This window comes from Salarias fasciatus, chromosome 9, assembly GCF_902148845.1.
Source record: "Salarias fasciatus chromosome 9, fSalaFa1.1, whole genome shotgun sequence".
In the NCBI taxonomy this organism is placed as follows: Eukaryota; Metazoa; Chordata; class Actinopteri; order Blenniiformes; family Blenniidae; genus Salarias; species Salarias fasciatus.
This window is the reverse complement of record NC_043753.1, coordinates 9,979,494-10,006,313: the sequence shown is the minus strand read 5'-3', so window position 1 is coordinate 10,006,313 and position 26,820 is coordinate 9,979,494. Positions and strand designations below refer to the sequence as shown.

General features: G+C 45.3%; 1 protein-coding gene across 1 annotated transcript in view; it reads right to left on the bottom strand.

Annotated features, from left to right (window-relative positions):
* The window catches only part of LOC115394379 (cadherin-20-like), an 81,616-nt gene that overhangs the window by 14,005 nt on the left and 40,791 nt on the right, over nt 1–26,820 (bottom strand). The window contains exons 2-4 of the mRNA XM_030099683.1: nt 10,106–10,410; nt 3,674–3,968; nt 3,277–3,396 (exon numbers count right to left, since the gene is read on the bottom strand). Coding sequence (XP_029955543.1) covers nt 3,277–3,396; nt 3,674–3,968; nt 10,106–10,324 — 634 coding nt within the window. The 5' untranslated portion in view covers nt 10,325–10,410. The remainder of the gene's footprint in view (nt 1–3,276; nt 3,397–3,673; nt 3,969–10,105; nt 10,411–26,820) is intronic.

Below are 26,820 nucleotides of genomic sequence, written 5' to 3'. Positions count from 1 at the left end.
TGTATAAGTAAGTCTAACTCTCACCTGCTACTGAATAAAACCTGGGAGTTTGTCTCCTGAATATTCAGCACTTTGTTTCCCTAATGAATGATCCATGAACAATTACTGACAATTTTTGGTGGGTAGCAGTTAAAGGCTTTTGCTTAACTGAGTTAAAGTGTCTCGGCATCCAACACATCTGAAACATTTAGTATCATCTAAAACTGTTTTACATTTTTTATTCCCACTAACACTATTATTGATTTGGTTCCATTTTGCTACACACACATCCAATTGTGCTTCCATCTCAAATTGCAGCCTGATTTGGAAGCATCATCCACTAACGGCACACGACTGTTAATGTGTCATTAAGAAGCTAAAAAAAAAGAAACATTTTTAAAGACTAAATTAAAAGGATTCCTCATTGAAATGGGCACATATCAGAGCTTTAAACACTTTCTATCTTTTTCCCCTTTCCCACAGGATTTCTTAATCCATTAAGATCTGGAGCAACACACATGGAGTCTCCTCCGCATTTATATGATGCCGTTCTTTTAAAGAGCCTCGTCCCATAAAGTGCATAGTAATCAGGATGTGCTAAAAGTTGCAATCACATCTAGTCCTAAAAAGGAGACGCCTTAATGGGTTAAACATCCCACACAAAGCGCTTCTTGGATGCTTTTGTCCAGAGCAGTTTTAGCTTTATGTCCACATTAAACGGACAATCGTCTTAATTAGTTGAGCTGGTTGTAACTGCAACTGTTCTTGAGTTTACAACTTGTGTGTACAAACATTTCTGAAACGCATGTGCACCACAGTCATGGTTAATAGTACTTTTGCACGTGTGCAAGTAGATGGACAATAACAACAGTGGGATGATTGCCAGTCCGTTTTCTCCTGGGAGTTGGTTTATTGAGTTGATATCTGCTCTTATGCTGAAAGAGTAAATGTACTTTTACCAACTCTGGATTTTCATTGGTTTCAAGAAGAGAATAATGCTATTCAAGAAAATAATACCCATGTTTAACAGTTACCTTGATAAAGCTGAAATTAGTCGACCTTGATTTTTTTTTTTTAAGTCTTATTTAAAGCGAGAAACTAGACCACGTGCACGTTGACAATAAATATGAAGAGGATTGGACCGGCCTCGGTCTCGGTGCTCCACAACCTTTTGTCTGGATCTCATCTGATCACGTTTTATGAAGAGTGCATTTTTACCGGAGAAATCCATACACCGGGCCGATTCTGTGCTGCACAGCTCAGTCAAGGTCAAGTCTTGCTTTTTTGCTCTGGGCGAGGAACAGGAGAGTATTGTAACAGCTCCCAGGCACCGAGCTGCATCTGTTTAAGTTTAGCACCGTCGAAAACCTCCTTATTGTCCAGTATGGAGACAGGTGGACGGCAGCGGTCTGACCTACACGCTCTGACATTTCTGTGCTTAAAAACAAGGGAACGCTGCAGCTGTGTTAAACAATAGCCGACAAAACAAACTGATTGCGGTCGAGTTGTGAAATCTTCTGTACTGTAACTCCAATTCAAAAAGGATTTCTCTGCTTTAATTCCACATTCTGTATGCTTCATATTTAATGAGTATTCTAGATCAAATGCTTAAGTTCTGCTTTATTATCCAGAAAGGACAGAAATTTACTGCCATTCATTTCTTCCAAAATGAAGGTTTTTCCACCGCGTTCTGGGCAGATGTGAGACTGTCTTACAGGAGTTAAGTAGTTCATGGGAAAGGTGTTGCATGGGGCTGAAGTCGGGGCTTGTGCGGCCAAAGTCAGTTTTTTTTTTTCCTCATTAAACTGAGGAGATGAATCCCTGTAAGATGTGGACAAAGTGAAATGTGAGAAATGCAGGTCGACGTGGCAGTGGTGGAATAAAACGAAGCGAGCGTATAATGACTGTGAATGGCAGGATGAAATGAGGTGATACAGTTCTCAGTGCTGGGTGCATCTAAAGTTACATACTTCAAGCAAGAAACTGCTCTTTCTTTGTCTAAATAAGAGGAAAACCGGTCAACTTTTATATATTTTAAAGTCTTAAATAATCTAAAAACGATAAATATTCAGGATTCATTACACAAGGAATACAAATCTGCAACTGAAGCGTTAAAGGGAATGATTTACTTAACCAAGCACTGAGATGTAATCATGCATCCGTTGGCTTAGTGGTTCTGCTTTCTATCCTAGAGTAGTCCAGTCAGGAGTATGTTTTTCAAAAAAATACTCATAAAAACTGCTGTTTTGTTTCAACATGAAGCTTCATCGAGAGAGCCTTTAGCTTAACTTAACATCAAGAAACCTTTCTGCATATATTTGGCTGGACTTATTCAAGCTTTTCTTGGCTTATGCTAAGCTAAACTAAGCTAATGAACGACCTGAAATACAAACAGTCATGCTAAATAAGTTCAATTAACTGAAAACGTTCAACTTTTCCAGGCTCATGCTAAAGCTAGGACTTTGAGTCAGCATGAAGAAACAGCCGAATAAGTCTTTATTTTCACAATAACCCTTTTAAAAGGGACCTTGATCATTTTCATAAGGTGTGTTTGTGAGCTCCAAATAGTTACATAAACAACTTATGGCATTTTCATTGATTTGGATTAATCCATATATTGATGCACAGTGGTAAATGTGTAGAAGAACCTCAGACACAACAGAAGTTTTCTGTTTTCACAATATTTTCATGTAAATAGGCCTAAAAACGTTTTCATTTACAAGACACCTGGACTAACTACCTATATCCTGGATAAACAGGATTTACCAAAGTAATTAGCCTCTGTGGAATATATCTCAGAATTCTGTTATCACAACCAAGATTACTAATGTTATGAACTATGAAGTGTGAGAGGAAGTCTCCTGCCGCTCACACCGCATTCTAACAAAGACCCGCCTGTGTTAATCTGTCCTAGTGTTTCACACAGAAGTCACACTTTGAGCTTTGCCCGTGCTTTCTACGAGCGCCGGGAGTTACGGCCGCTCGTAACAGCGGAGCGGCGCGTTTCTGTGTTGGATCGTCTCTTAGCAACAACAGGAGCCATACTGAGATCTCACTTTTCGTACAGAAGTGTGGACGACGGAACTCAAGCTAATTTAGTGACTGTGAAGTACAGGGGATGACGTGGACACAACGCTCAGCTTAGAGGAACCGTCATTCATATCTTTTGTTCATTTTAGGCTCAATACTTGGTTGGTTTAACTGAAGTAAAGAGTTGAATCGGTATTTTTGCTGTTCCCAAACTACTTTACTGCATTGGTATGAGAAACTTTTACTGAAGTTTGTCTTTAAACGTACCGGTCTTGGCGTCCACCGAGAAGTATGGCTGGCCGTCCAGGATGCTGTAGACCACCCGGGCGCTGTTTCCATACGTGGGGTCGTCTGCGTCTGTGGCCGTCAGCTGGATCACCGACGTTCCTGAGAGAAGGTCATTACATCAGTTTGGTTGGGTGGGCTTTTCTCTCATTCCGTCCGCGGCTACGAATGAACTCTGTTTTATTGACTTCAAAAAGCACATTTATGAATAGTGAATGAAGCAGATGGAAGCGAGTGTGTAAGAACAAGCAACAGCGACGGCTCTGCGGGGCTCTGCTATTGTTCACCAAGACTGCAATTTCACAGCAGCCCCTCTCTCTAAAATCACATCCGGTCTCCATCCATCTGCCTACCCTTCCTCCCTTCGCTCCCCGCTCACCTATTTTGGACATTTCGGGCACGGTGGCCCGGTAGGGTCCGTCCAGGAACCGCGGCTCATTGTCATTGATGTCCTGGATCTTGACGATGAACTCGGACTCGGGCTCCAGGGGCCGGTCCGTCAGGCGGTTGCGGGCCTGGGCGCGAAGGACGTACTGGGACTTGACCTCCCGGTCGAGCCTTTGGATGGCGTGGATGTCGCCGGTGCTGTCGTCGATGGTGAAGGTGCTGCCGGCGCCCTCGCCCGTCAGGATGTACTTGATGGAGCCGTCGCCTTTGTCCATGTCGGAGTGGAGCTGTTGGAGTTCAGAACTGTCAGTCAGAGTGCAATGGAAATATTCTGGCAGCCGCTACTTTAGGAGTTTGCATTTTAAACCCAATTAAAGTGAATTTTATTGGGGGGCTTCTGGTTTAAAGAACTAAGATTTGTGACCAACAAAGTTTTATGATACTCTCTTATTTTGTATGGCAACTTAATTTTCCCAATTGAATACGTCTTTCAAAGCCAAAATACAACCTCAACGATCCAGAGATGCTTCTGGAGATGGTCTCATACCAACTAACTTCTGTCTTGATTTAGATCCTTACTTCCTCCACAAAAATCTCTTTCCTGCATGACTTCAGAAATGCTACAGACTGATAAATCTTCAACTCGGACATCTCGGATTTGGCAAGAGCACAAAGCCATAAAAGGCTACAAGGACTGCAATTCCATTTCATTGTTTCTGGAGGCAATAAACTTCCCAAGAGCAACTTTAGCTGCAGTCAAACTTACTGTTGTTAAAAAAACAGTATAAATGAAAAAATGAAAGTCTTGTTATGAGTGAGTATGTACTGTATATAAAAACGATGGATAGGTTTGAGATAATACAGGCGACCTAAAATGTATCATAGCCATGCCAGTGGACAGAAGTATATGCCAGTCTGAATAGCCTTGTTGGAACTCACAGCCAGAATATACCCGATTCAAGGCCTTTCAGTGTGGAGTTTGCATGTTCTCTTTTTGTTTTCTAGTCATTTGGGTTTCACTCTCACAATTGTGACTTCAAGACAATGTTTTCAAGTGAGAATGCTAAACGGCTCCTAAGGTCAAACTTTTTGAAAACAAACTGGTGGCTTTACATGTAAGCAGCATTCTGTGTTTCAGTGTGTATGGTGATCATTTGCAAGACGTTCCTGAAATGATTGTTGTATCAAAGGAAAAAAAAAAAAAACTTCACAGGCAATAATAAGTGCCGTGAATGAATGGCTTTCACAGGTAACAATTAAAAGGTTACTTTTAATAGGTGGAAAGGAAGCCTTTAAACTGCACCATGGATATAAAAGCTCTTGAGTCCAATCAGTCACTACTGTGACAAGAAATCCACTATTAAAATAATCCAACCTGGCTAGGAACTCACAAAATGATTTTTGCAGCATTCGCTGTGTAGATAACCGAATGGTGGAAAGAATTTTTATGGTTGATGCAGAAACTGTTCTTGGTTTATTGTGTGAGCCATAATAACAAACAATATAGTGGAATAAAGAAAATTGATACACATGCTACACATACCTTAATGTGCATTTGTTCCATTGTTCGAATGGGTTCAGTTCTTCTTTCATAAGGTTATTAAAAAACGGAAAAAAGTGTGCAGCAACTTCTTCTAATCACATCTCTCTGATCTATCCTCTTTCCTTTCTCACTTCATAAATGAACCTCCTCACTGTCATCTACAAACACTGCCCAAAACAAAATGGAAAACTGCTGCAAAACATCTAAAATAGAAATGATGCTGTCTGTATGTATGTTATGTAATGACATCCAGCCTGGTTCCAGGTGTAATGTTTTCCTGTGGAGAAGTAGAAAGCTGTGTCTCATGTTTGAACTGAATCTTTCTGATGATCAGACGTTTCACTGCCTTTCATTCGGAGAAGCTCAACAAAAACAAACCACACTGGATCAAATGGCTGTGGAACCTGTGAGAGGAGACGTATGGGCTACAGGAAAGCGGAAAAGAAACTATTCAGTAAAGTAGATTTTTGAAAAATATACACGTTAGATGAATTGGGGAAAAAACAACAACAAAAAAAGTAAACTTAAAAGATAGAAGGGAAATTATGTAATTGCAATCCAGGCACATTCATAATGAAACCACACACAAAGAACGATGTGCTATAAGCATTAACAATAGCGAATACGCAGACATTTAAAAGGACAGATGACAAAGTTGGATTGCATTTACATTCAGCTCTAAAACTGCCAAGTCCCAGGAGAATAGTAACTGGGAGCCATGACTCTGAAGGCTGCCATTGTTGTTATTGTCCGTTTACTCACACACATGCGGAACTATTCGGTACAGCCATGGTTCACATGGTAGCAGCACTGCTGCCATCGACTTAGGATGGAGCCCGAGCATTTCCAGACAGTGGCGTTTCTGTTCAGTTTTGCTGCGATAACAAAGTCAGACTTTCCTAAAAGTTCCACCTTGGGAGCCGTTCTCAAGAAATTGTATTTCCAGGAGCTCTGACTCTGTATGAACGGACACCTGAAATACAACAAAAGTTGTTTCCACTTGAAAACATTTCTTCTACAAGAGCAGTTTGGTCCACAAACAGGAAAATCTGACGAGTCGAGATCACACTGTTAACAGACATCTCAGCTTTCGAGATTCAGTCAGATTGAGAGAACGAGGTCAACTTGCAGAGACGTTCAATACAAACACATCCACCTTAAGCGCCGACATTTTAATTGATATGATTCAGGACTCGTGCCTGCAGCGCTTTCCTTTGAAACCTGCAACAACAAAAGTCACAGCAGCTCAAACGTGTTATAAAAAGAAATAGAGGAATGTAACAGAGTCCAGGCTTATCAGGGCAGTGAAATGCTGTGGAGGGTGTTAAATCAGGTCACGGCCAACAGCTTTAGAACAATGCACAAGCACACAAACACACACACACACATGACAACCAAACACATCTTTGATGTCAAACAAAGCAGCGAGTCCAAGTCCGACGCATGATCTCCATCCAAGTAAACATGTGCTGCTCTCACTGAGGAGCAGAGGAATAAAAGTGAGGCTCCAGATTTAGTGCGAGAGTTCTGCTCAGCGCAGTAACAAGTCTCCTGTTGCTTCGCTCCGTCAGATGTTTTAAGGGACGAAAGTTTTCGCTAAATAAAATTTGACTGGAGCTGCAAAACATGTTTTACTGTATGTACTAAATGCGTAATTACATTTCTGAAAGTGCGTCACTGCAATTCGGCAATCGGCGTTGCCGCTTTTTGTGTCTCCGATTACGGAGATAAACTTTAACCATCGCCTGTCAAGCAAGAGCACGAGTCTGAAGGGTCTGCGCTTGGTGAGTTTCTAACAGGAAAAGACGTTTTCGCGTGTCTTTGCGTGTAGAGAAGCTAGAGCTAAAGAGTTAAAGCTAACCCTTAGAGAAGCTAACGTGTGACGTATTTGTTTTGAAGCTCCGATTGGTTGAAGTTCGCTGTCAGTTAAAGTCCACAGGTTGAGAGGCGGGATTTTCAGTGAAACAGAGCGTTTTCTCTTCCGGGTTTCAGAATTAGCCCCAGAAAGTCTTTTATTTCACACAAAATGACTTTTCCTTAGCGCCAAAAATAAACTATTACCATGTTAATGCCTATACTAGGGTTTGGACTAGCTAAAAAAGCACGATACAGACCCTTTAAATGCAAATATGTACTTTTTTAACTAAATTAGGAGAATATACAGTATGATTACTAAATAACATGCTAATAATAATTGTACTTCCTGACCCTTTAAAACCTGGCGAATGTATAAAATACGGCTCTAATGCAGCTCTGCTTGTTGAATGTGGACGTCATTGTCTTTTCAGAAATGGCTTAAATGGTTTAAATGATATTTAATGTAACTTGTTTGATTTTTTTTTTTAAACTTTATTTGAATTGCTAAAAAAAAAAAGCAAATATTTAACTTGAAATGCGACCTTTGTTAGTATATGAACCGGAGGTGCTCTGTTTTGTTTTTTTTTTAACTTGTGCCTTAATACAGTAGCAGTAAGCACACATGTAATCACTGCTTTCAGCCTGTTTGTTGCCATGGACCCTTGCAGTGCAATCAGAAGCCTTTTGTGGCCCGTGAGTGCAAATGCCAGCCTGTTGATGTGCAATCAGTCTTTACTTTGTACTTGGAGGGGCCTCGGTGCACGAGTGCTCCGTGCCGTCACGCCGGCCGAGTGAAATTAATGCTTCCATCGACGCGTCCGTCTCATATGTAATCAACAGGCGTGTGTGGCGAGCGCGCAGCACAGCTTTAGATTTGAAAACACTCTTTTAGCCGATGGCCTTTCGGAGTCTAAGACCGATAAGTCTGATGGGAGCCGAGGTCTGAGCCACAGACGGCTTTAAAAGAAGCCTGAAAACTTCTTCTTGTTATGCCGGTGGTAGTTCAGCGGCGGCGGTCTTCACAATACCTCTCATTGCTGAGCTGCACACAATACCAGCCTCTCCTATCTCTCCGGACAGCGCGCCCGCCCGGACTCGGCCCAGAATAGATTTCCTTCTAATCAACACCTGATTGTCGGCTTCAGCTCCGTGTTCGGCGGTGATACATCTGAACGTTTCCTCCGCCTCAATCCGCCTTTTCCCCGCTCTGATCCCCCTTTCCTGTCCTCCCCAGCTCGTGAGAGAAGTTTGACACTCAGGCTATCAATTACCTGCTCCGTCTCAAAGCCCAAACCTGCCGGCATCCCGGCGGCTCTGAATACTAAGTTGCCCGACAGAGGACGGGCGAGGCGGGTTGAGCTGAGGGGAAGGAATCTAAAGAGGGAGGCTTACAGGACGCCTCTCTCCAGCTTTGTCATGTCCAACAATGGTCTTTCTTTTTGCCGAGAGTGGCTCTCTGGGTAGCAGCCCAGCCTGTCAGAATCATTTACTCCATTCAGCCTGGAAAAATTAGAGTGAAAAGCAGCTGTAAAGAAATGGGAAAGAGGAGCTGAATGCGCCACAGTGACTGCAAGGAATTTTTCAGACCACAGAAGCAGAAATGACCCTCTTTTTTTCCCACCGACAGTTTTCCCAGGACTCTTGTTTCATGTCGGTGCACGTTTTCTAAAATATCTGCTACTTGAAGTTTAGCATGTACGTATATATCAATGTAAAACCAAACTCACTTGAAGATGACTATCAATGGACACACCCACTTATAAACAGAACCACTAAAATGCAGCATCTCAATACAGGAAGGCCACTTCCTAACGAACAAGGATGTTCCCATTCAGAAAATGTCAACAATCGTTTGTTGAGCTTTGTCTTGTCTCTGTTTTGTATGCATGTGTACAGCAGGTTAACAAGGGTGTGACATTTTTATCAACACCTCAATTATCATAAGCGCTGATCGTAATTGCATATTGGAGGAGCTGCTTATTTCCCCTGTGGACAAATGTTGGGTAAGCTATAGCGTTAATACTAAGGATATTAAATATTGCCTGACGCATGGGTTTCCAAGGTCTTGGGGCGACTGGGGGAATCAACCCTCCACCTTCGAAGGCCTTGAATCACACCGTGTGCCTTTTTAATTCATCTCTATTCCACTAATATGTTCTAAAAATCAGAGTTTTGACTGTTTTTATCAGGATTGTTTTAATTGGAAGGTGAGAAAAGGCATCCCCCTGACCATCCCCCTCCTGCTCCACCCCCATTCGAGATGTGCAGCGCCACCTTGAGGAGCCCTGTCTCGCACTTGTTTTTAACGCAGTTTGAAATTGGTCAAACTACAGCGCTGCTTTAGAAGGACAGCTTTTGTTTTGGTGTGGTTTTTTTTTTCTTTTTTTTAGCATGTTTACTTGAGTTGAACTGATGAAATCGGGAGCATCATTGATCATTTTTGGAATCTGCGCCGTTTTGTATGAAAGCTTCACGATTCACAAAGCTGGGCTTTCTGTTGTGTCTCTGATTGGCCTCACAATCATCGATCGGCTGTTCAATTCGCTTCATCAGCCAGAGCGCTCTTTTGTGAGCGGCCCTCGCCTGCTCTCTTCAGAGCCCGTCAGTGGTGTTGCAGATGCGCCTGTGCCTCTGAAGGGAGGCGAGGCCGAGCGCAGCTTCGGTTCGAGTCAATTGACTCAATCACTGCTGTCTGGCTGCGGTTCAAAGTGGCCACAAGAGAGGCCGTCTTAGCTTGTAGTGCATCCAGGGATTAAATTGGGATTTTTTTTTTCCTTTTAATTTGCTTCTGCCTACCCATGATGCACTTTTTTTTTTTTCCATCCGTGTGCTCGGCTCACAACGAGATACATATAACCTCTGGGCTGCAGAGCTTCCCTGTAGCGTGGGTTTGCAACACCTACATTGAGGTTATCAGCTGCTGTACATTCAGAGGAAAGGTCAGCATTTCACTTCCACGTGTGTGTGTGTGTGTATGTGTGTGTATGTGCGGGCGTGCTCGTGCAGTGCGGCTGTAACACTGACCTTTCCGATGTAGAGCGGCTCCAGTCCGGTATACTCCTCCAGGACAAAGAACTGATTCCACACCCAGCCTCGCTTCACCCTCTGCAGCAGCGCCGAGCCCGCTGGCTCTCCTCCCTCCGAGGGGTTACCCAGGAGGCCGAGAGGCAGGAAGGTCAAAACGCCCAGGACCGCAGGGAGCAAGGCGCCGACAACGCCAGGACGATGCAATCCCACTCCCATTGTGAGCTGTGTATGTTTTTTTTTAAAGAGACTTTTCCTCTGTGTTTAATCCCTCCACCGGTGCAGCTGGTTCTCTCGCTGCTGTCCTGGAAGAGGAGAAAGAAGAGGACAGGATGAGACGGGGCTTTATGCCGTGTGCTGTGGCGCTGCAGGAGACCCGTCGACGACAAATAGTCACTCTTTTTGTCATCTGCCTCCAGATTATCCCTGCACAACTGAGTTTTTGTCGAGCTGTAATGAGCGGAGTGTGTGTGAGCCTCATCCTGACCGAACGAGAGGGTTCGTCCTGTACCTCTGCCGAGGTCGCATGGAGGAGGAGGAAGAGGGGAGGATTTGATATCTTGATTTGAAATCGGGAGAATGTCAATCTAAAACATTTTTAATGTGAAATCAATGCTTCCATATGTTCAAACTCACAATTCTCTCTCTAATTACTTTAAAACAATTTGAAAACTCTTTCTGAAAACGCTGTCCGTTTACACAGCAATGGCAGAAATGCTGAAAACAATGTGGTTCACATGGCAGGCCGTGAACTGACACTGGTTGTTTCTGTAAAGAAATTGCATTTAACTGGGATTTAACCGTGTTAAATGAAGTGTAGCTGCACGTCTTGATCTAGAGAAGAAAAGCTGCACTTGTTTCTTTCTTTTCCCTCCAATTTCAGACAGTCAGGTATTTGGCATCAGGAAGAAAAGTGAAAGAAATCTATAATGTACGAGTGTAACCACACTCTGGTTTTCCTCCCCATCATGTGGAGAGGTGAGCTCCTTCACGCCTCCTGTTAAAGGCTCGGGGGTGTGATGTTCTCAGATTGTAGTGTTTCTGTTAACACCACAGCTCAGCTTTACTCACACCATGTTGTACAAGCTCCCTTCAGTGCTGCACACCGCTCATTACAAGTGTGCTGTGTGTGTTTTTTTTCCCCCCCTCCCTCGCTCTCGCTCTCACTTCCATATCGCAGGTTTTCCATGGCCCCCGTGGTCTCGTCTGAATGTTCATGCCACTAAACACCACCTCCCTCCGTTTGATACCAGCATCACAGGGAAGCTTTAAGACGGTTGAGGTCAAATCTTTTATTTTTTTTATTTTTTTTTTTTCAGGAGATGCTTTTTATGCTATCGATCGGTACTTGATCAATACCTTTTTGCATGCAGCGTCCAGGCACCTCTTCCCATCTGCATTTTTTTTCTTTTTTAATGCATTAAGAGGAAGCCTGCATCTGTGCGCTCCTGCATTAATGAGCTGGGAGGGTGTTGAGGGAAGACGGAGGGGTTTATGGTCAGAAAGCGGAGAAAGAGGAGGGAGGCTGTCACGGCAGGAGGAAAGGGAAAGTTTGCGTGGCGGAAGAAAGACAGACTGTTTGACTCGCGAGTTGACTCCATTATGTTATTGTAAGCGAGAGAGAGGGAGCATTGTGTGGCCGCGGACTCTCTCGGAATCCCCAAACTCAGTTAATCATTGTTGAAGAGGCACAAAAGCCGGGAGACGGGTGGGAGGCGTGGCTGCGTCGCACCCAATGCGTGTGTTTGAGCCAAGCCCCCCCGCGAGGAGGGCCGCTTGGCAGGACGGCTGACACTTGACCTCGCTGCTCCCCTCTTTTCTGCCTATTCAAGCCGCCTGGTTGCCATTATGAAGTCAAATGAGCTCCCCCTCGCTCTCGGCTCCGCCCCCCCCGGAGGTCACGGCTCGCACCCGCGGGGCTCTCTGCCCCCGTTTTGTCGCGACTAATGAGGTGACACGCAACGCAATTGTGCTGGCAAAACATCTCACACATCTCTCTCCTGCTTAATCTTATGGCGTTTCCACTTGTTTAAGTTAAGCAGCAGCTGGCGGTTGCCGCGCAGGCTGCGAGGGGCGGACAGCGGCTACCGGGAGATGAAGGGATGAAGGGATGAGGTGCAATCATATGAAAAAGCTTTGCCAGACTTAAGGCCAGGAGGTATTTTCCCACCGGGATGAAACATTCCTCCACAGTTTTTGATCCACATTAGCTTTACCCTCCTCAAGCGTTTCTTTTTTCACGTATGTTTTGATGGAACGGGTCTTTTTTTAGCTGTTGCTTCCAAACTAGCGGCGGCTACTTGTGGAGCTTTTTACATTGTCTTACTCACTTTGATAGAGCTCCAGAATGATGCTTTTAATTCATGAGAACCTTCACACCATGCTTGATCATAATACTGTTGGTAAGTGGCACTCAGAAGTGAAAAGGGTTGTCAGATCTCTTAAAGAAATCCAGTGAGGGTGTATTTTTTTCTATTTAGAGTCGTTTTTCACACTATGAATGGTGAAATAAACGAGGCTCTCGTCACTCTAACACTTCCCAACATATTTCATTTGGATAGAAGTGACTTTAAAAAAGGCGCAAGGGTGTAAAACTAAATCAGAATGAATGATCAAGGATCGAGGGTTTCACTGTGGATACAAGCACCAAGAGCCGGGGTCTTGAATCCCAGGTTAGGAACTGATGCCAAAGAAGGCAAATCACACCAGTTGATGCCATTTTTTAGGGGATCCAATTTGCCATTACAGTGAAGCCAAAATCTGATGGACACAGCCAATATCACCAAACGTACTAGTAGTTTCCCAGGTCTGCTCGAGGTTCTGGTCTTTCTTTGACCTCTGCAATATCTGCTTCTTTACAAGGTAGTTTATATCAGTCCATATTTTTTTTGTCTCCGAGCCATGATCACCTCCTCCAAGCTCTGTGTTGTCAAAAAAGATTACAACGAGATCGAGCTCAGGTGGACTTGCTCACTCGCATCCATATACTAAATCAGTGGGTAGCTTTCAAAGTCTACTTCAGACTCCGTATTTATTGAACTTCTGTTTTATTTTGCTATGTGCGATCTCAGTGCAGACAAAGCCTTGAATCACTTTGTCATCTCTGGCTCCTCACTGTCATGCAAAATCAAACACATGCATGAGATAAGATTGCTAAATTACATTGAGAGGACGGTATAACAGAAACCCCAGCATACAAATGGAAGAAAATTAGGAATGGCAAAAAAAAAAAGAAAAAAAGACAGGGATATGAATCTTCAATTTGTCCAGTTTTTGTTTTAAAATGCAAGACAACCCTGGAGAGGAAGGTGTTTGTGTGGGGAGGAATTGAGTGACAGTAGAGGAGACGGTGATTGTCAGGGGGAGCAGCTGGCGTGGGAAAATGATGGGCCATATTGTTGTATCATCGCACTCCGAGTCCACCTGCTGCTCCAGTGACTGCGATCCGACAACAAAAGACTGTATCAAACGGTTTGTACGTGAGCGAGATGGGGTGAGTGTTTACCTCCAGCGGAGGGGAAACAAACTGGAAGCGACTGCCGCGAGATGAGTGACAGGCAGAAATGAATCTGTAGCTCCACCTGTTCAGCTTAATGAGTCGCTACTGCCCCAAATTAGGCAAAGAGAAAACCCCAAAAAACTCCTTTTAATCGCAATCGAATTACAGCAAAGAAAAAAAACCTCTTAGAAATTGGAAACGATCTGGCCAATTCATGTGTGCAGCCCACATAATACTGCCCAAGAGCATGTTCTTTACAAATGTGGCACCATTTGAAGGGAAATAAACAAGCTTTCCAAATACACAAACAAGCAATAATCTGAACTGATATATTCACCCATTTCACTTTTGGATTTGTCCACTAATATCAGTGCCAGTTTGGTCTATGGTGGCCAAAACAGGCAAACCAAAAGAAGTTACATAAGCTACATGACAAATGCAAAAGTCAAGAAAGAAGCCACACAACTTTGAGTCATTTGTGACTTTTGCACTTGTGCAGTTTCAGATTTTTGCAGTAGCTTTTGCATTTTTGTTGCAACTTTTGCATTGATGAGGGCCATGCAGACTGAAGCATACAAATGTCCAGATGACTCACGAGAGGTGGAAATTACAGGGATCAATGTTGGTGCTTTGGTAATGCAATTCCGTACTGTGAATTTTGGTAATTTGACATTCGCAGTATAGACGAGAGTTCACTGCACTGCATCCTTTAAACAGACGACACACATGCCACAATATGATTAGCTCCATGATCCACTGTCCAGTCAGTGCTGTCAGACCTCCGTTTCCACCGTCCTGCTTCCCCAGCGCTGGCTCAGTGTGTGGCGCATTAGCATGCCTTGGCCCTGTTTAGGTGCTATGTGAAGCTTTATTAATGTTAATTTCACAGTGGCCATGTCCGCACTTGGCTCACCTCGAGTCTAAAAAGGAGGCCTCCCACAATGTGGAAAAGGTTCTTTTAAAAAACTGGGTGGATCCATGAAAACTGGTCCCTCCCACCCCGGCAGGGTGAAACGTCACGGCCAATTTGTTAACCACAATTGATTTTGCACGGTGGAGAAGCGACGGATGGAGTTGAGGCTCCATGCATCTCTGACCCGAGCTGCTCCAATGCACTATTTTTTTTTATTTTATTTTGGGATGCAGAAGCAATCGGCATTAGAAAAAGTGTCTTTCAATAAGCCGCACACAATAAGCTGTGCAAGTTTTATTTTTTTTTCCTCCTCTTGAATCTAATTCCACTTCCCAGGCCCGGGCGCCGACCGTGACGGGCCACATTTCTCAAGCGAGCGTCGTTTCTTTAATTTCTCATTGCTAATGTTTATTTACTTATTTACACATAATTGAATTGCGACTCCACCGCCGCTCTGGCTTTTTAATAAGCAGCACCCATTCTCCTCAGTGGTGTGTTTTATGTGTGGATGAAATGACCAGGTCCTGTGGATTTCTGAAGCAAAAAAAAAGAGGAGGCGGGTGGTGTCTGTGCCGTCACCGCCTGCAGCAAGGACCCAGTTTCCTCAGCTGGCTCGCAGGGCGAGATGGCAGCCTTCAAAGGCAGCATCGGGCGGAGGGAGGTGTGTACTCTGGCCCAACTCTCTCAAGATCACACAGTTGTGTGTGTTGGTATGAATTTAAGTTAACAGTGTGCGCGCGCGCGGCGTCTACCCTCTATTCGTCCTCGTTCCTCTACCCCTGGCCCCCCCAGGGACAGAGATGCTGGCATGGGGGCAGGCTTTGAACCTGCCTCTCTAATTGTGGGGAGCTCCCCGGGCTTCGTGCCCCGTGCAGCTGTGCACGCCGCAACCAGCGACTCCACCCCGCCCTCCGTCGCTCCCTCCCTCCCCGCTGCTCCCTGGCTGTAAGGTGTTTTTAATTACCCGTCCCCTCCTTTCGGCTTTCTATCTGCCTTTGTTCCAGCGTCGGAAAGATCCTCCGCGGACTTTACATATGTACCTCGTTTTCACTCCTTCAGCGGTCCCATGGCTGCTTTAGCACACACTCGCACGCCAGTGATTTGTCTTGCAAGGCGTTTGAAATCCTTTGTGGGCAATTTGGGGTTCAGTGTCCTGCCCAAAGGCGGGCAGAAATGAAGGATTGAACCATCAACCGGCTCTATTCCTCCGCAGAGTTTCCCCTGCTCGGCTGTATCAGAGTTCCCCTTTGAATTAAAACAAAAAACCCCTCAATTGACTTTCCCTCATTTCTGTATCTCAGTACTTTTCAACATCTGTATCCAACTTTTTTCCGTCATCCCATCCCTCCCTCCCTTCCGCCTCCCTCCTTCCTTCCCCGACGCACATTCTCTTCATTCATCTCCCGCCCGGTGGAGGCCATAAAAGGAGCCTTGTCATTTATGGAGAAATTAAATCACACAAACTGGCATTCATCCCAGCTACTGGCGCGTGGAAATGATGTCACCACGCATGAGCATCGTCTGGAAAAGTTTGCAATCAGTGTCGCAAATTAAACGGCGGCGTCTTGGGGACGGATCCATTCAAATTAATCGCCAGCCTGTAATCACTTTTTGAATTTCATCTGGAAATGAGGGGAAGAGACTCCCGCTTCCTGATGGTCCCCTGGAAATGTCATTGGAGACGCCGTAACCTGCGAGTGCCCTCGAGGAAAAAACCTGAAAGGTGTTACTGCTGCGGGGGCACAATCTTTGAGAAAATCCCCTCGCTGACAGCAGCTGGCTCGTAACGTGCGAGAAGAGTCTCGCATGTCAGGCGGTCTGCCTTCTTGTTTGCCAGGTGACGGCTTAATGCGATTGATAGCAGGAAAGCAGGGGGAAAAAAAATCATCTGGAAAGATGAGAACATAGGTCTGAATAGAAAACAAAGGTCGGCAAACAGGCGTTCCTCCCCTTCAGCGCGTTTGAAGTCGAGCGCTGAAGCCTCAGAAAGTTTCGAACCTGCCAGAATCCATCCTTTCCTCCCACTTTGAAAATTCACCGTGACCTGCTCTGACAGGCGGACATGCCTGTTTCTGTAAACCCCGCTTATCAATTAACACCATTAAAAAAAAAAAAAAAAAAAAGCCAACCAAACCCACCATGGACTATCACATTTCTCCTCCTCGTGTCACTTTCATCAGCTGACAAATCCCAAGTCACTCTGGAACCGAGTTGCTCGCTGGAACCTGTTTACACCTTGAAAGCCTCGCTGGCATTTCTTATCGGCACTGTTCAAAACGTGACCGGTGAAAGTCAAAAAATAAATGCTTTAAAAAAAAAAAAAAAAAGAAGAGGAGGAAATCCATGACTTACCTTTTTTTTTTCTCTCTCCAAACTTTATTCCTCCTTATGTGGAAAATACTCTTCTTCTCTTATCTCTTTGTTCTTCCTTTCTCTGCACGCTTGCTAAATTTCCCTTGTAAAAGTTGTGAAAGCTGCTGCCTGCAGTGCATCAGTTTCCCTAAAGTCACCTTGAGTCCACGCTCACTCGTGCTCTCTCACTCTCTCTCTCTCGCTGGCCTCTTTGTAAAGTTTCCCCCTCTCTCTCGCTCTCTCTCTCGCTCTTCCTCCCTCTCGTCTGTATATAAATAAATATATATCTTCTTGTGCTGCCTCTGCTCTGTCACCGCTGCTCTCTGCCTCTCATGCCTGTCTGCACACTCTCATCCAGGCTGTTGCCTATCTGGAGACCCAATCAGACTAAAGGACCAATTGTCCCTCTCTTTACAATCAGTGGGACGACCTCCCCCCGGCTCGGGCGGTAATCCAGCAATCTACAAACCCCGGGCATGTGGATGCGGGGATGAGGTTGGAGACAGGAAAAAAAAAAAAAAAAAGAGGGAGGGGAGGGATTGACAGCAGGGAGGAAGGGGTGCAAAATCAGGCAGGAGTGAGAGGAGGTGGAGGGAAATGCTCCGGCATGCATCCACAAAGGCGACCCATCTCATCCCCGGGGGTATTTGCAAGTGAATAAAGTGGCGAGTAAAAGTGGAGATTGCCATGGGCGAAGGATCACCGACCAACCAAGCAGGAAAAAAAAAAGTAAAGAGCATCACCTTCCAACATACAGCCAGGGACCTGCCCTAATGCATTTTAATGAGTCGATGTTGTACAAGGGTCTGGATGTGCTGGAGGGGGGGTTTATGGGCATAAAAGATGAAGCTTTAAGCTGTGTTATATTCCGCCGCTTGCCTGGTCAGAGTCAAAGCAATTAGTTTTCCAAATTGGCAAAAAGATCCCGAAAAATTAGGCGCACGCCAGCACGCACAATAAGAGCAGCGGAAGATTAGTCATGGTCACGGAGATGTGATCCCTGTTTAGCGCCGGGCGGGGAAAATAGCAGTGTTTCATTTAAGCAATCATGGAATTAATGCAGCAAAAAGGAGCTTTTCAGACTGGAGGCTCGCGCAGATTCTTCCTCAGGAGGAGACGGACGGTGGGGGGAAGTGAAATCATATTGGAGATGTACCCAACCATGTTTAAACAGAAATGAGAATATATTACACAGAGAGCGTTGTGGGCTCCTGCTGCCTGGGTTCCTATTTGGTATTTTTTTCATTACCCGGGCTGAGCTGTGTCTGAAATGCATTTAGAGACGAAATAAAGTGATGGAGCTCCACGAGGATGCTGGCGAAAGTTTCTCTACCGTGTTCGTCACCCCAACGGGATAACTTTGCTCTTTTTTTTTTTTTCCTTTTCCCTCCTTCCACTCGAAAGCCCTTTGACTCTCCTTAATCTTCCTGACAGAGTAATTTGGTGTGTTGTACGCCTCTAAAAATACAGATGAAGGCTGTTGTCACCCGCCGAGCCAGATGGTCAAAAGGTTGTACTTCTCCGTCGGTTCAATATGTTTTCGCTCTCTCCCACTCTGTCCCTTTCAATATGTCTTCTTTCTCATTTGGCAGGTCATTCTTCTTCACCGCCACCCCCCTTCCTCCTCCCCTCTACCCCTCCCTGTCTTTGTCCCTTTGAAGACCTGACTGGTTAGCGCCCCAGTCAATCTGTTAGCGAATGCTTGACTGGACCCCCAGTCCCAGTCAAAAGAGCCTCCCTCTTTGTCGGGCCGGGCCGAGGAGACGGTGGCTTTCAGGCCCGCTGAACAGCACCTTCCATCACCGTGACGGAGCAGAAGATCGTAATTGGCAGAACGAATTGAAGCCATAGTGCTTTATGGAAAGGCTCCTGTGTGATCCGGCGGTGGACGTCTGGAAAACAAGTCCCTTCGGGGGGGGGGGCTTCGTCACAAAGGCCCAGATCCGCCGTAGCAATAGATTGGATACAGTTGTGTTCTGGTTGTGGACTGACTTTGGATTTGCGGTGATACGCGGGATGTGATGAGGACACGGTGCTTTCACCCGTCGGACCGAGTCCGCCTTCCCTTCAGAGTTCTGGCTTTAACTCTATAAGAGCCGTGACTTGTTCTGTCACCTCTGAGAACCTTTTACACGAGGTGCTCCTAACTCTCATGGGGAAAGCACATTTCATGGCTGTTAGGCTTACATGCAGTTTCCCTGTTGTATCTATTAATCAGCCCTGCGACAACACCTTGTTGCTGTGTTCCTTTTCTCATAGTGATGTTTGGTAACTTCATTGTCTGTTGTGCAGTGTTAGTTTTCGTCTTCACACATGATATCATGGTTGAAATGTTTTTGGTTACCGAATCGAACAACACAAAGTGAAGTTTTCAACATTCAGCTAATGTACAACGCGAAACAAACGTAACATTTTCACCATGCCCAACTAAACGCTGTGGTCCCTTCCAGGAGATCTCACAGTATCTGACATGAGTGTGATAGTTCTTTAGGTAACAACTGACTGCTAAAAGGCAAGTTGAGCATTTAGCTCACAATGCTAATGATTACATGGAGAAAAACATCCAGATGCTTTTTTTTTTTTCAAACCAAACTTTTGGCAAAGATCTGCATGAAAACAGCCTAAACATTACTTGTTGCTCTTTCCAGTCAATCAGCAATGAATGCGAATGATGAAGTGTCTTTAAATGTTACATTTTATAGGGACAACATATGAAAGAAAGACAGGAATAAGTGTGTCTGGAAATTAGAAAAATTGGAACAGAACAAAACTGAACAGAAGCGAAATATGATGTGAAGGTTTTTGTTGCAGTACCTCATTTTACCACCAGGAAAAAAAGCTGGCAAGTCTTGTCCGGCACTCTTACTCAAGCTATTGTGATGAGCAACACAAACGTTTCCCGACTAATTCATCTCCACCATTTCCACAAAAAAAAAACCCTTGAATTTATTTGAACACTACTCTTTTCGTATCAACATTTGGGAAAGTGTGGAACCAGAGAGAGCTGAATAAACACCCCTGACCTGCTTCACCCAAGATTGGAAGTTAAATAAGCTCCTAATAGTGCTGTGCAACAAATAGGCAATTAAAAATAATGACAACAGTTCGGTGCGCCAGACTTGATGAAAAACATTGCGCGGGGAAGGTAATGCTCCGCTTCTTTACCCTCACACTTATCACGTAGCAGCCTTCAGAGGGAATAACCTAAACAAAAATCCAGCCACTCTCATTTGGCGTATCGCTTCGCCACCACAACCACCACCAGGGGAAGGCATGAAAGAGGGTTAGGTTTCAGAAGAAGGAGATGAGAGAGCTCCGGAGAGAGGGAGCAAAGCCTCCATGTCATCTAAGATAAGAGGAGCAGCTCTCTTCCCTTCTGCCCGAGATTAAAAATGGCATGGAGCAGAACAAGCCTGAGTACAAAGAGCTCTTCTGTGTCTTTGGGGTGTGCAGTCGAGCCTTTTCATGTCTGATTTTGGCTACGGGTCGAAACAAAAGGAAATTACGTGGGGAAGCCGTTGCGTTGTTGTCGAGGGAGGCGCACTCACACACACTCACACACTCGCACACACTCACACGTGGAGGAGGATTTGTGTACAGAAGTTGAGCAGTAGTAACCTTTGCGGTAATTGGTGGAAAAGACCAAAATAAGATGTTTGACCTTAATTGTGAGACGTCAGAATTGGCACAGGGTCGAAAGAGTGAATCCTGACATTAAGTGGCTGCTCCTTGGTTCCAGCTTTTTGGTCTCAGATCCCCGTTTCTCCCGGTGACCTTTCCGCCTCGCTCCCCTCGTGTCTCGAGCTGTGCCACCTCGGCAGGGTGTCGACTTTCACTCCGCCGCGTTAAACTCCGCCATCCGTGTGCCGCCGAGCCTCCGCTGTGACAAGAGGCGGCATTCTGTTCGGGATGAAAGGCTCCCCGGGCTGTTTGATGCGGCGTTCCATCGGGGATAGGCAGGGACTCGGCCTTGATGAGCTGACAGGAGCCGAGGAGACGCGGGGGCCTCGGAGCAGCGGGACCGCCAAAACCTCAGGAACGGCGCGACGCGCCTTCCTCTGATATTTACCCCCTCCCTGCTCTGTCATTACCCATAACCTCCACTCGGCTCCGTCCCCGTGACCCTCATCTGCGAATCTGGCATTGAAAGGCTTTTGAAGTAGAAATTAAGGGCGCTCACATACGTCGCCGCCGATCCGAGCGGCGAGCCGCACACTGAACATGAAAGGCCTGAATTATGAATGTTTGCTGTCTGCAATGTTACTCCTGCTCAATTATTTACATGTAAACCAACAAAATGAATTTAGTAAGAAGAAAACAAAACATATTCCTCCAAATGAAACAGAGCAGCCACTTCCAAAGGATTTTAACTCACACTGCAGTCAATCTGGAGACATACTGTATTTCTACTTTATTACAGTAGGACAGTACATACTTTTAAGTTTCTTTAGTTTAGAAGTTTTTTTTTTTTCCACCCTTTATGTGAAGACAGATATCTTTACTTTTATCTTCTTCAAACGGGCTTGTTTCTTGTTTTAAGCTCTGAGGATGATTCAGTTACACAGTATAAATCAAAGCACCTGTTGGTAACAGTTATCCTCGTTGTGTTCAAAGTACTTCTAATACTTTTGAGTCATGTAGAAGGAAAAATGAACACTGTTGGCCGTGGTGGTATGTGACTGATCCGGATAACGCGGCGAAATCATTTGCAGTGACACAGATCGGATTCATTAACTTACTTATTTAAGTACACAAAAAAAAAATGTTTAAAGTCAAAAAAGTACCAAATATGTACTTTCGCTCACTTTTTTTCTCAAGACGATTCCATACTTGAACTCGAGTCAGGACTGTGAGCACCTCTGCACCGCAGAGCAGCATTTGCGAACTTTGCGGCTTTTCCCCTGAACTTATTTAACCGATTGGATTAATTTCTCCGGTTCAGAAGGGGCTGGAGCTCAGCAGCCGGCGCACGCGTCTCATATCAGCAGGTTTAGCCAAGTCAGAGTCCCTACCCCCCTCTCCGTCGAGTCAATAGAATAACAATTAGGGGGAGCGAGCGCGCTCCATTACATGTTTGGTATGCGAGGAGTGTGTGCGCAGGCGGCCGCAGCTAACCAGAAACAAACACACACCGGATAAATGTCTCCTTTGTTGGTTTCTGTGTGTTTGTAGTTCCACACTGATCCAGTGATCAGAGAGAGGAATAGTTCAGCGGGGGTTTAAAGAACACCATCACCAACTCTCCTCTCCTCTGGAATAAATCTGGCTTATCGCAGCAGTGAAACCAGCGGCTCCTTTTAAAACTACTTGCATGAAAAGTTCGGCTTTTTCCATCTAAATGAACACAATAATACCCAAACACAGGAGGAGAGGGCGCATTATTTGTTTCATTATCCTCAAACTCGCTGCCGAGATGGAGCTGTTTGTTGAGCCCGTTAACCACCAGTGCGTGAAAAAAAACAATTACAGTAGTGATGAAGACCTGCCTCCACCTGGAGTCAAGCTCTCAAGGTCTGAAGCGACACGTGCCGTCAGATCGTACGGGGGATAATATTTCCTCCTCTGTCACCTGGCAACTAAAAGCTCGAAAGGACCCGATCGTCTCAGAAGGTCCTGGGTCTCGGAAACTTGCTTTTTTTTTTCTTTTTTCCGTACAAACACGCCATCCGGAGGTCAGAGACGTTTTGGACTGTAGCCATGAACCCTTTTACCAAAGAATGCAACTTTTTCCATATCCGCACTTAGTGATTATGCTGAGAACTCGCATGTTGGTGACTTTACGGTGTCACTGAGTAACAGGTACACAACTGTGTGTGTGTGTGTGTGTGTGTGTGTGTGTGTGTGTGTGTGTACCCACCCACATCGGAGTGCACACACAAGCAACATTAGCGTTAAACACGACACGAGAACCTGACATGATGGAGGAGGGTTGATCTGACAGGGAGAGAGTGGGATCCACTAACCAGCCATGAAATCAGAGACTCCAGAACAGACGCCAAACCAGAGACTGTTCTAAAGTTGCACTCTTGAATTAGGAACAGCGGTGCACATTTCCAAAGGCGCCCTCGCCTCTTCATCCGGCTCCTCAACAGGTGTGTTGACGTGTGAACTTTTGAATCTCGCACGATGAATATATTGTATCCTGAGCTCTCTATTTACCGCGTAGCTGCAAACCGAGCCTCATCCAGTAGATGAAAGAGGAGCAGAAGCAGAAGAATGAGGGAGAGCGGGAATCAAACAACGGTTTAAGTGGCTGCTTGATTTGCAGGAAATTCTGGCACCTGTTTTTCTAGCTGATTTAATAATGTCCCTATTAATAGGACTCTGGGGTAGGAACCCAGGGGTTGGTGACAGACTGATCTGAAATCATTCCTCTCTGACTGCTCTAATGACTCGACTGCTGCGCTCAGCTCCACAGCAGAGCGGGATTCGGGACTGCTGAATCCGGAGGCGTCGGAGGGAAGCGTCACCATCACTTATTTCTAAAGAAGAGGGCTTTTTTCTTTTTTTGTGTGTGCGTTTGCTGGATAGACGGTGAGAGAGAGCAAAGGAAAATTCTTAATACCTAATTTACAGAGCTGACAAAAACTGTCCTAAGATTGTGGAAACATTTGGTATTGATGAACGTAGAAGAAAGCAGGCGGAGGCTCCTTAAGTCACAATTAATTGCCGTCACCGCCGCCGCCGCCACCGCTGTGAATGAGTTTGTGAAGATGTGACACTTCTGGGGCTGATCTGGGCATTGTCTGCGGGAAAATTAAACCAGAATTCATTCCTTATGCAGAGAACGGGATAATGTGACACCTCCACATTCACCGAATTGACATCTGCAAATTCGGTGGCGACGGTGTAGCCGGAAAGTCAGCGTGACATGAGGTATTTGGAGCAGAATATCAGTTAGTGTCAGACTATTTTAGAGTTCATCGCTGGAGGAAGTGACCCAGCGAATGCAGTGAACCGCTGAAGGATTTCCTATGTAGACTCCACCGTTGGTAGGTCAAATCACACAGGTTTGAAGCATTGATGGAAAATTCTGCATTCAAAGGTCTGGTCAGTTTATTGTTTACTTAAAATCAGTTGTCAAATGTTGCATGTTTTTTTTTTTAACCTTAAAATCTTGCCATAGACGATCAGCTCCTTTATAGGACCAGATCTTCTCCTCTTTTTTCAATTTAACTTTAAACTAAGTCAACATATTTAATGAGGCTTATGTGAAGCATGATGAGAGTTCAGTAACCCCGCAGTTCATTTAACTCCCAATTAATTTACCAAATCCCAACTGAACACCTCCGTCAGACACTGGCTGACAGTCGGAGCGGTCCGCCGTCAACCGGAAACACCGCCTGCTCTAAGTTACCTCACAAACACTGCGGTTCCTTCACTCTGCTTACTGAGTTTCAACTTTATCAATAAGATTATTCCTGCCCTCAGAGCCGCTCTGTCTCTGAGAGATGCTGGTAGCAGAAAAGAAATCAAATCTGCTCACAGGTTCAATTCCCTCTCCACCCGGCACACGTCCATCAAACAGCCATGTGCGCTGTCAAGGCGTCCTTGAGCGAGACGCCAAATCCCTACCTGCTCAGTCATGCAATATAAATCACTATGAGCACTGAAGGATTTCATTATCTCCTCCGCTGATATTATGAAGCTTAAAACAAAAGAAAAACAGGAGCTGGAGCAGATGAGATTTTTTTTTGTTCCTCTTTTTTCCGAGCCAAGACGATGTGAGGGCATCTGAACCTCAGCTTGCAGCCTTGAGTCCGGGCACACGGCAGACTAAGCATTGTGTCGTAATGCGAGGCGACGCGCCGGCGGAGATGAGTGCAGAAACAATTGACAGAGCTTTTGTTACATCTTTAATTACGGGCCTCGTGTTTGTCTTGTTCGAATGGGGAGCCGTGGGGAGATGCGGCTCTCTCGGTCTGATCCGCTCTTGTTTCTGTGAAATGAATGGCCTGACCTCCCATCTCCCCGGGAGTTGAGCGGTTCTAACAAAGGCCGCGAGAAGGAGGTGCTGAATATTACAGCGTGTACACTCGGAAGCTTGTGATAAGAGAGCGTGTTCGCACCTGCTTCGCTGCGTTTTTTTGCATGAATCCAAAACCTGCCAACCCCCCTCGCACGCAGAGAGCGCGGACGTCTGTGCGAGTCCGCCAGGCGTGAAGCGTTACCTGGGAAGTGAGGGAAGAAAAGGCACTCAGATCGCTGCCCTCGCTCTGCAGCGAGTACAGAAATGCCTGGCAGGTACAGGTACGGCGCTCCGCTCCGCTCTGCGATGCCGTCACCCACTGAGATCAGCGGCATTGTCAAAGCAGATGATCCACAACTAATGTGCAGCTGTCTGACCCCATTACCTTTAGTGGCAGGGCCAGGCTGCTGCGTCCCAGGAAAGCTCCTCCAGTCCTTCACAGGGAATTTACTCAGAGTTCTACCATGCTCTGCGTCTCTGCGCACTGCAAGCGTTTGTTCCCACTTGACAGTGAGAAAACGCGAGGATGATGTGTGAGGTGAGTCAGGATCTATTAATAAGCTGATGTGATTATGTTGACTGTTGACTTGTCATCTCCCATAAGAAGATGAAGGTTTTTATACTGGAGAGGTCAGAGGAGATGCACGCCTGTTCATTAGCTTGCAGGTGAGTGGAAGACGCAGTATAGGCAGAATATAAATGATTGACCTGTCCGCAGTATCATAAGGGAGCAGCATAGCGTTTATCCATCCTGGATACCCTTTATATCCGACTTAGGGTCGCAGAGTCCATCTCTGCTAACACTGGACAAAAGGTAATGAGCACCTTGGAGTAGCTGCTATCCATCATCAAGCTAACACAAAGCAGCACGGTCACATGTTAGTCAGTGCCTTTGAGAAAGTTCCTTTCAATTCAAGTCCTTTAGATCGCACCGCCGTGACCCGGCAGCGTTCAGCGTCCAGCCTTAATAATCCTGTTTATAGAAATGAAAGGTTGAAGATTGCTTCCGTAGGTTTGTGAAAGAGCTGGATCGGGGTGTGTTTGACAGAGCTTTAGTTTAACCGAAGGTGAGTGGGTGAAAAAGAGAGGTCAAAGGAATGTGCTGGGAGTTAACAGCGAGTTAGCGGCAGCTCGACGACTCTATTTCCTAGTGACAGAAACCGTTTGTGTAATAGTTTCCTATTCTCCTCCCTTCTCTCATTCTACCATATTATACCAATGCTGGAAACTCACAGACATCAAACTACTGTGTTTAAAGCACTTCATCCAATGGGCAAGTGCATGATGGACATATGAACATGGAGTTATTCATACTGTTAGACTTAAATGAGAAAAAAAAATCAGAATTTTGTAGACACATATGTAAGTGTGTTTATTCATTCATATATTGCAATTAATGCTTTTTTTTTTCCGTCCCGAACCGAGTGCTACCTCCTGAAGATAAAGTGACGGGTTCAGTCGTTCAGGAGAGACCCAGAGCCGCACAGACTAAGAAGGAACAAAAATGGATGAATGGAGTCCTACTACTAAAAATGATCTAAAATACTTTAACACATTTTTGCATGGCAGTGGGAAGCCTACTCATGCACAATGAGAACATGCAAACTCCGCACAAAAAAAGTCAGATTCGGGTCCGGTCGCTGTGAGGCGAGAGGACGAACCACTACACAGTCTTGCTACGGCATGACCACAGCGTGATGGAGACGAATGAGGGGTTTTCAGCAAATCACATCAAGCCAATCTACAACATCTAGCATGGCCGCATTAATCTGCTGCAGGTCCCAGGAGGGGGAAATGAGCTGTTGGTTCTCAGATTAAATCCCCATTACTCCCACCTCTTTGCGCAATTCTGCAGTGATTGAAGACTACCTGACCCAAGGTTTTTGAAATAATGGTCCTCAAATGAGATTGCCTTGTTTTTAGCGCTCTCGTATGTCGGCTAATTTTGCACTTTGAATCTACATGAATTGATCCACGCTCAG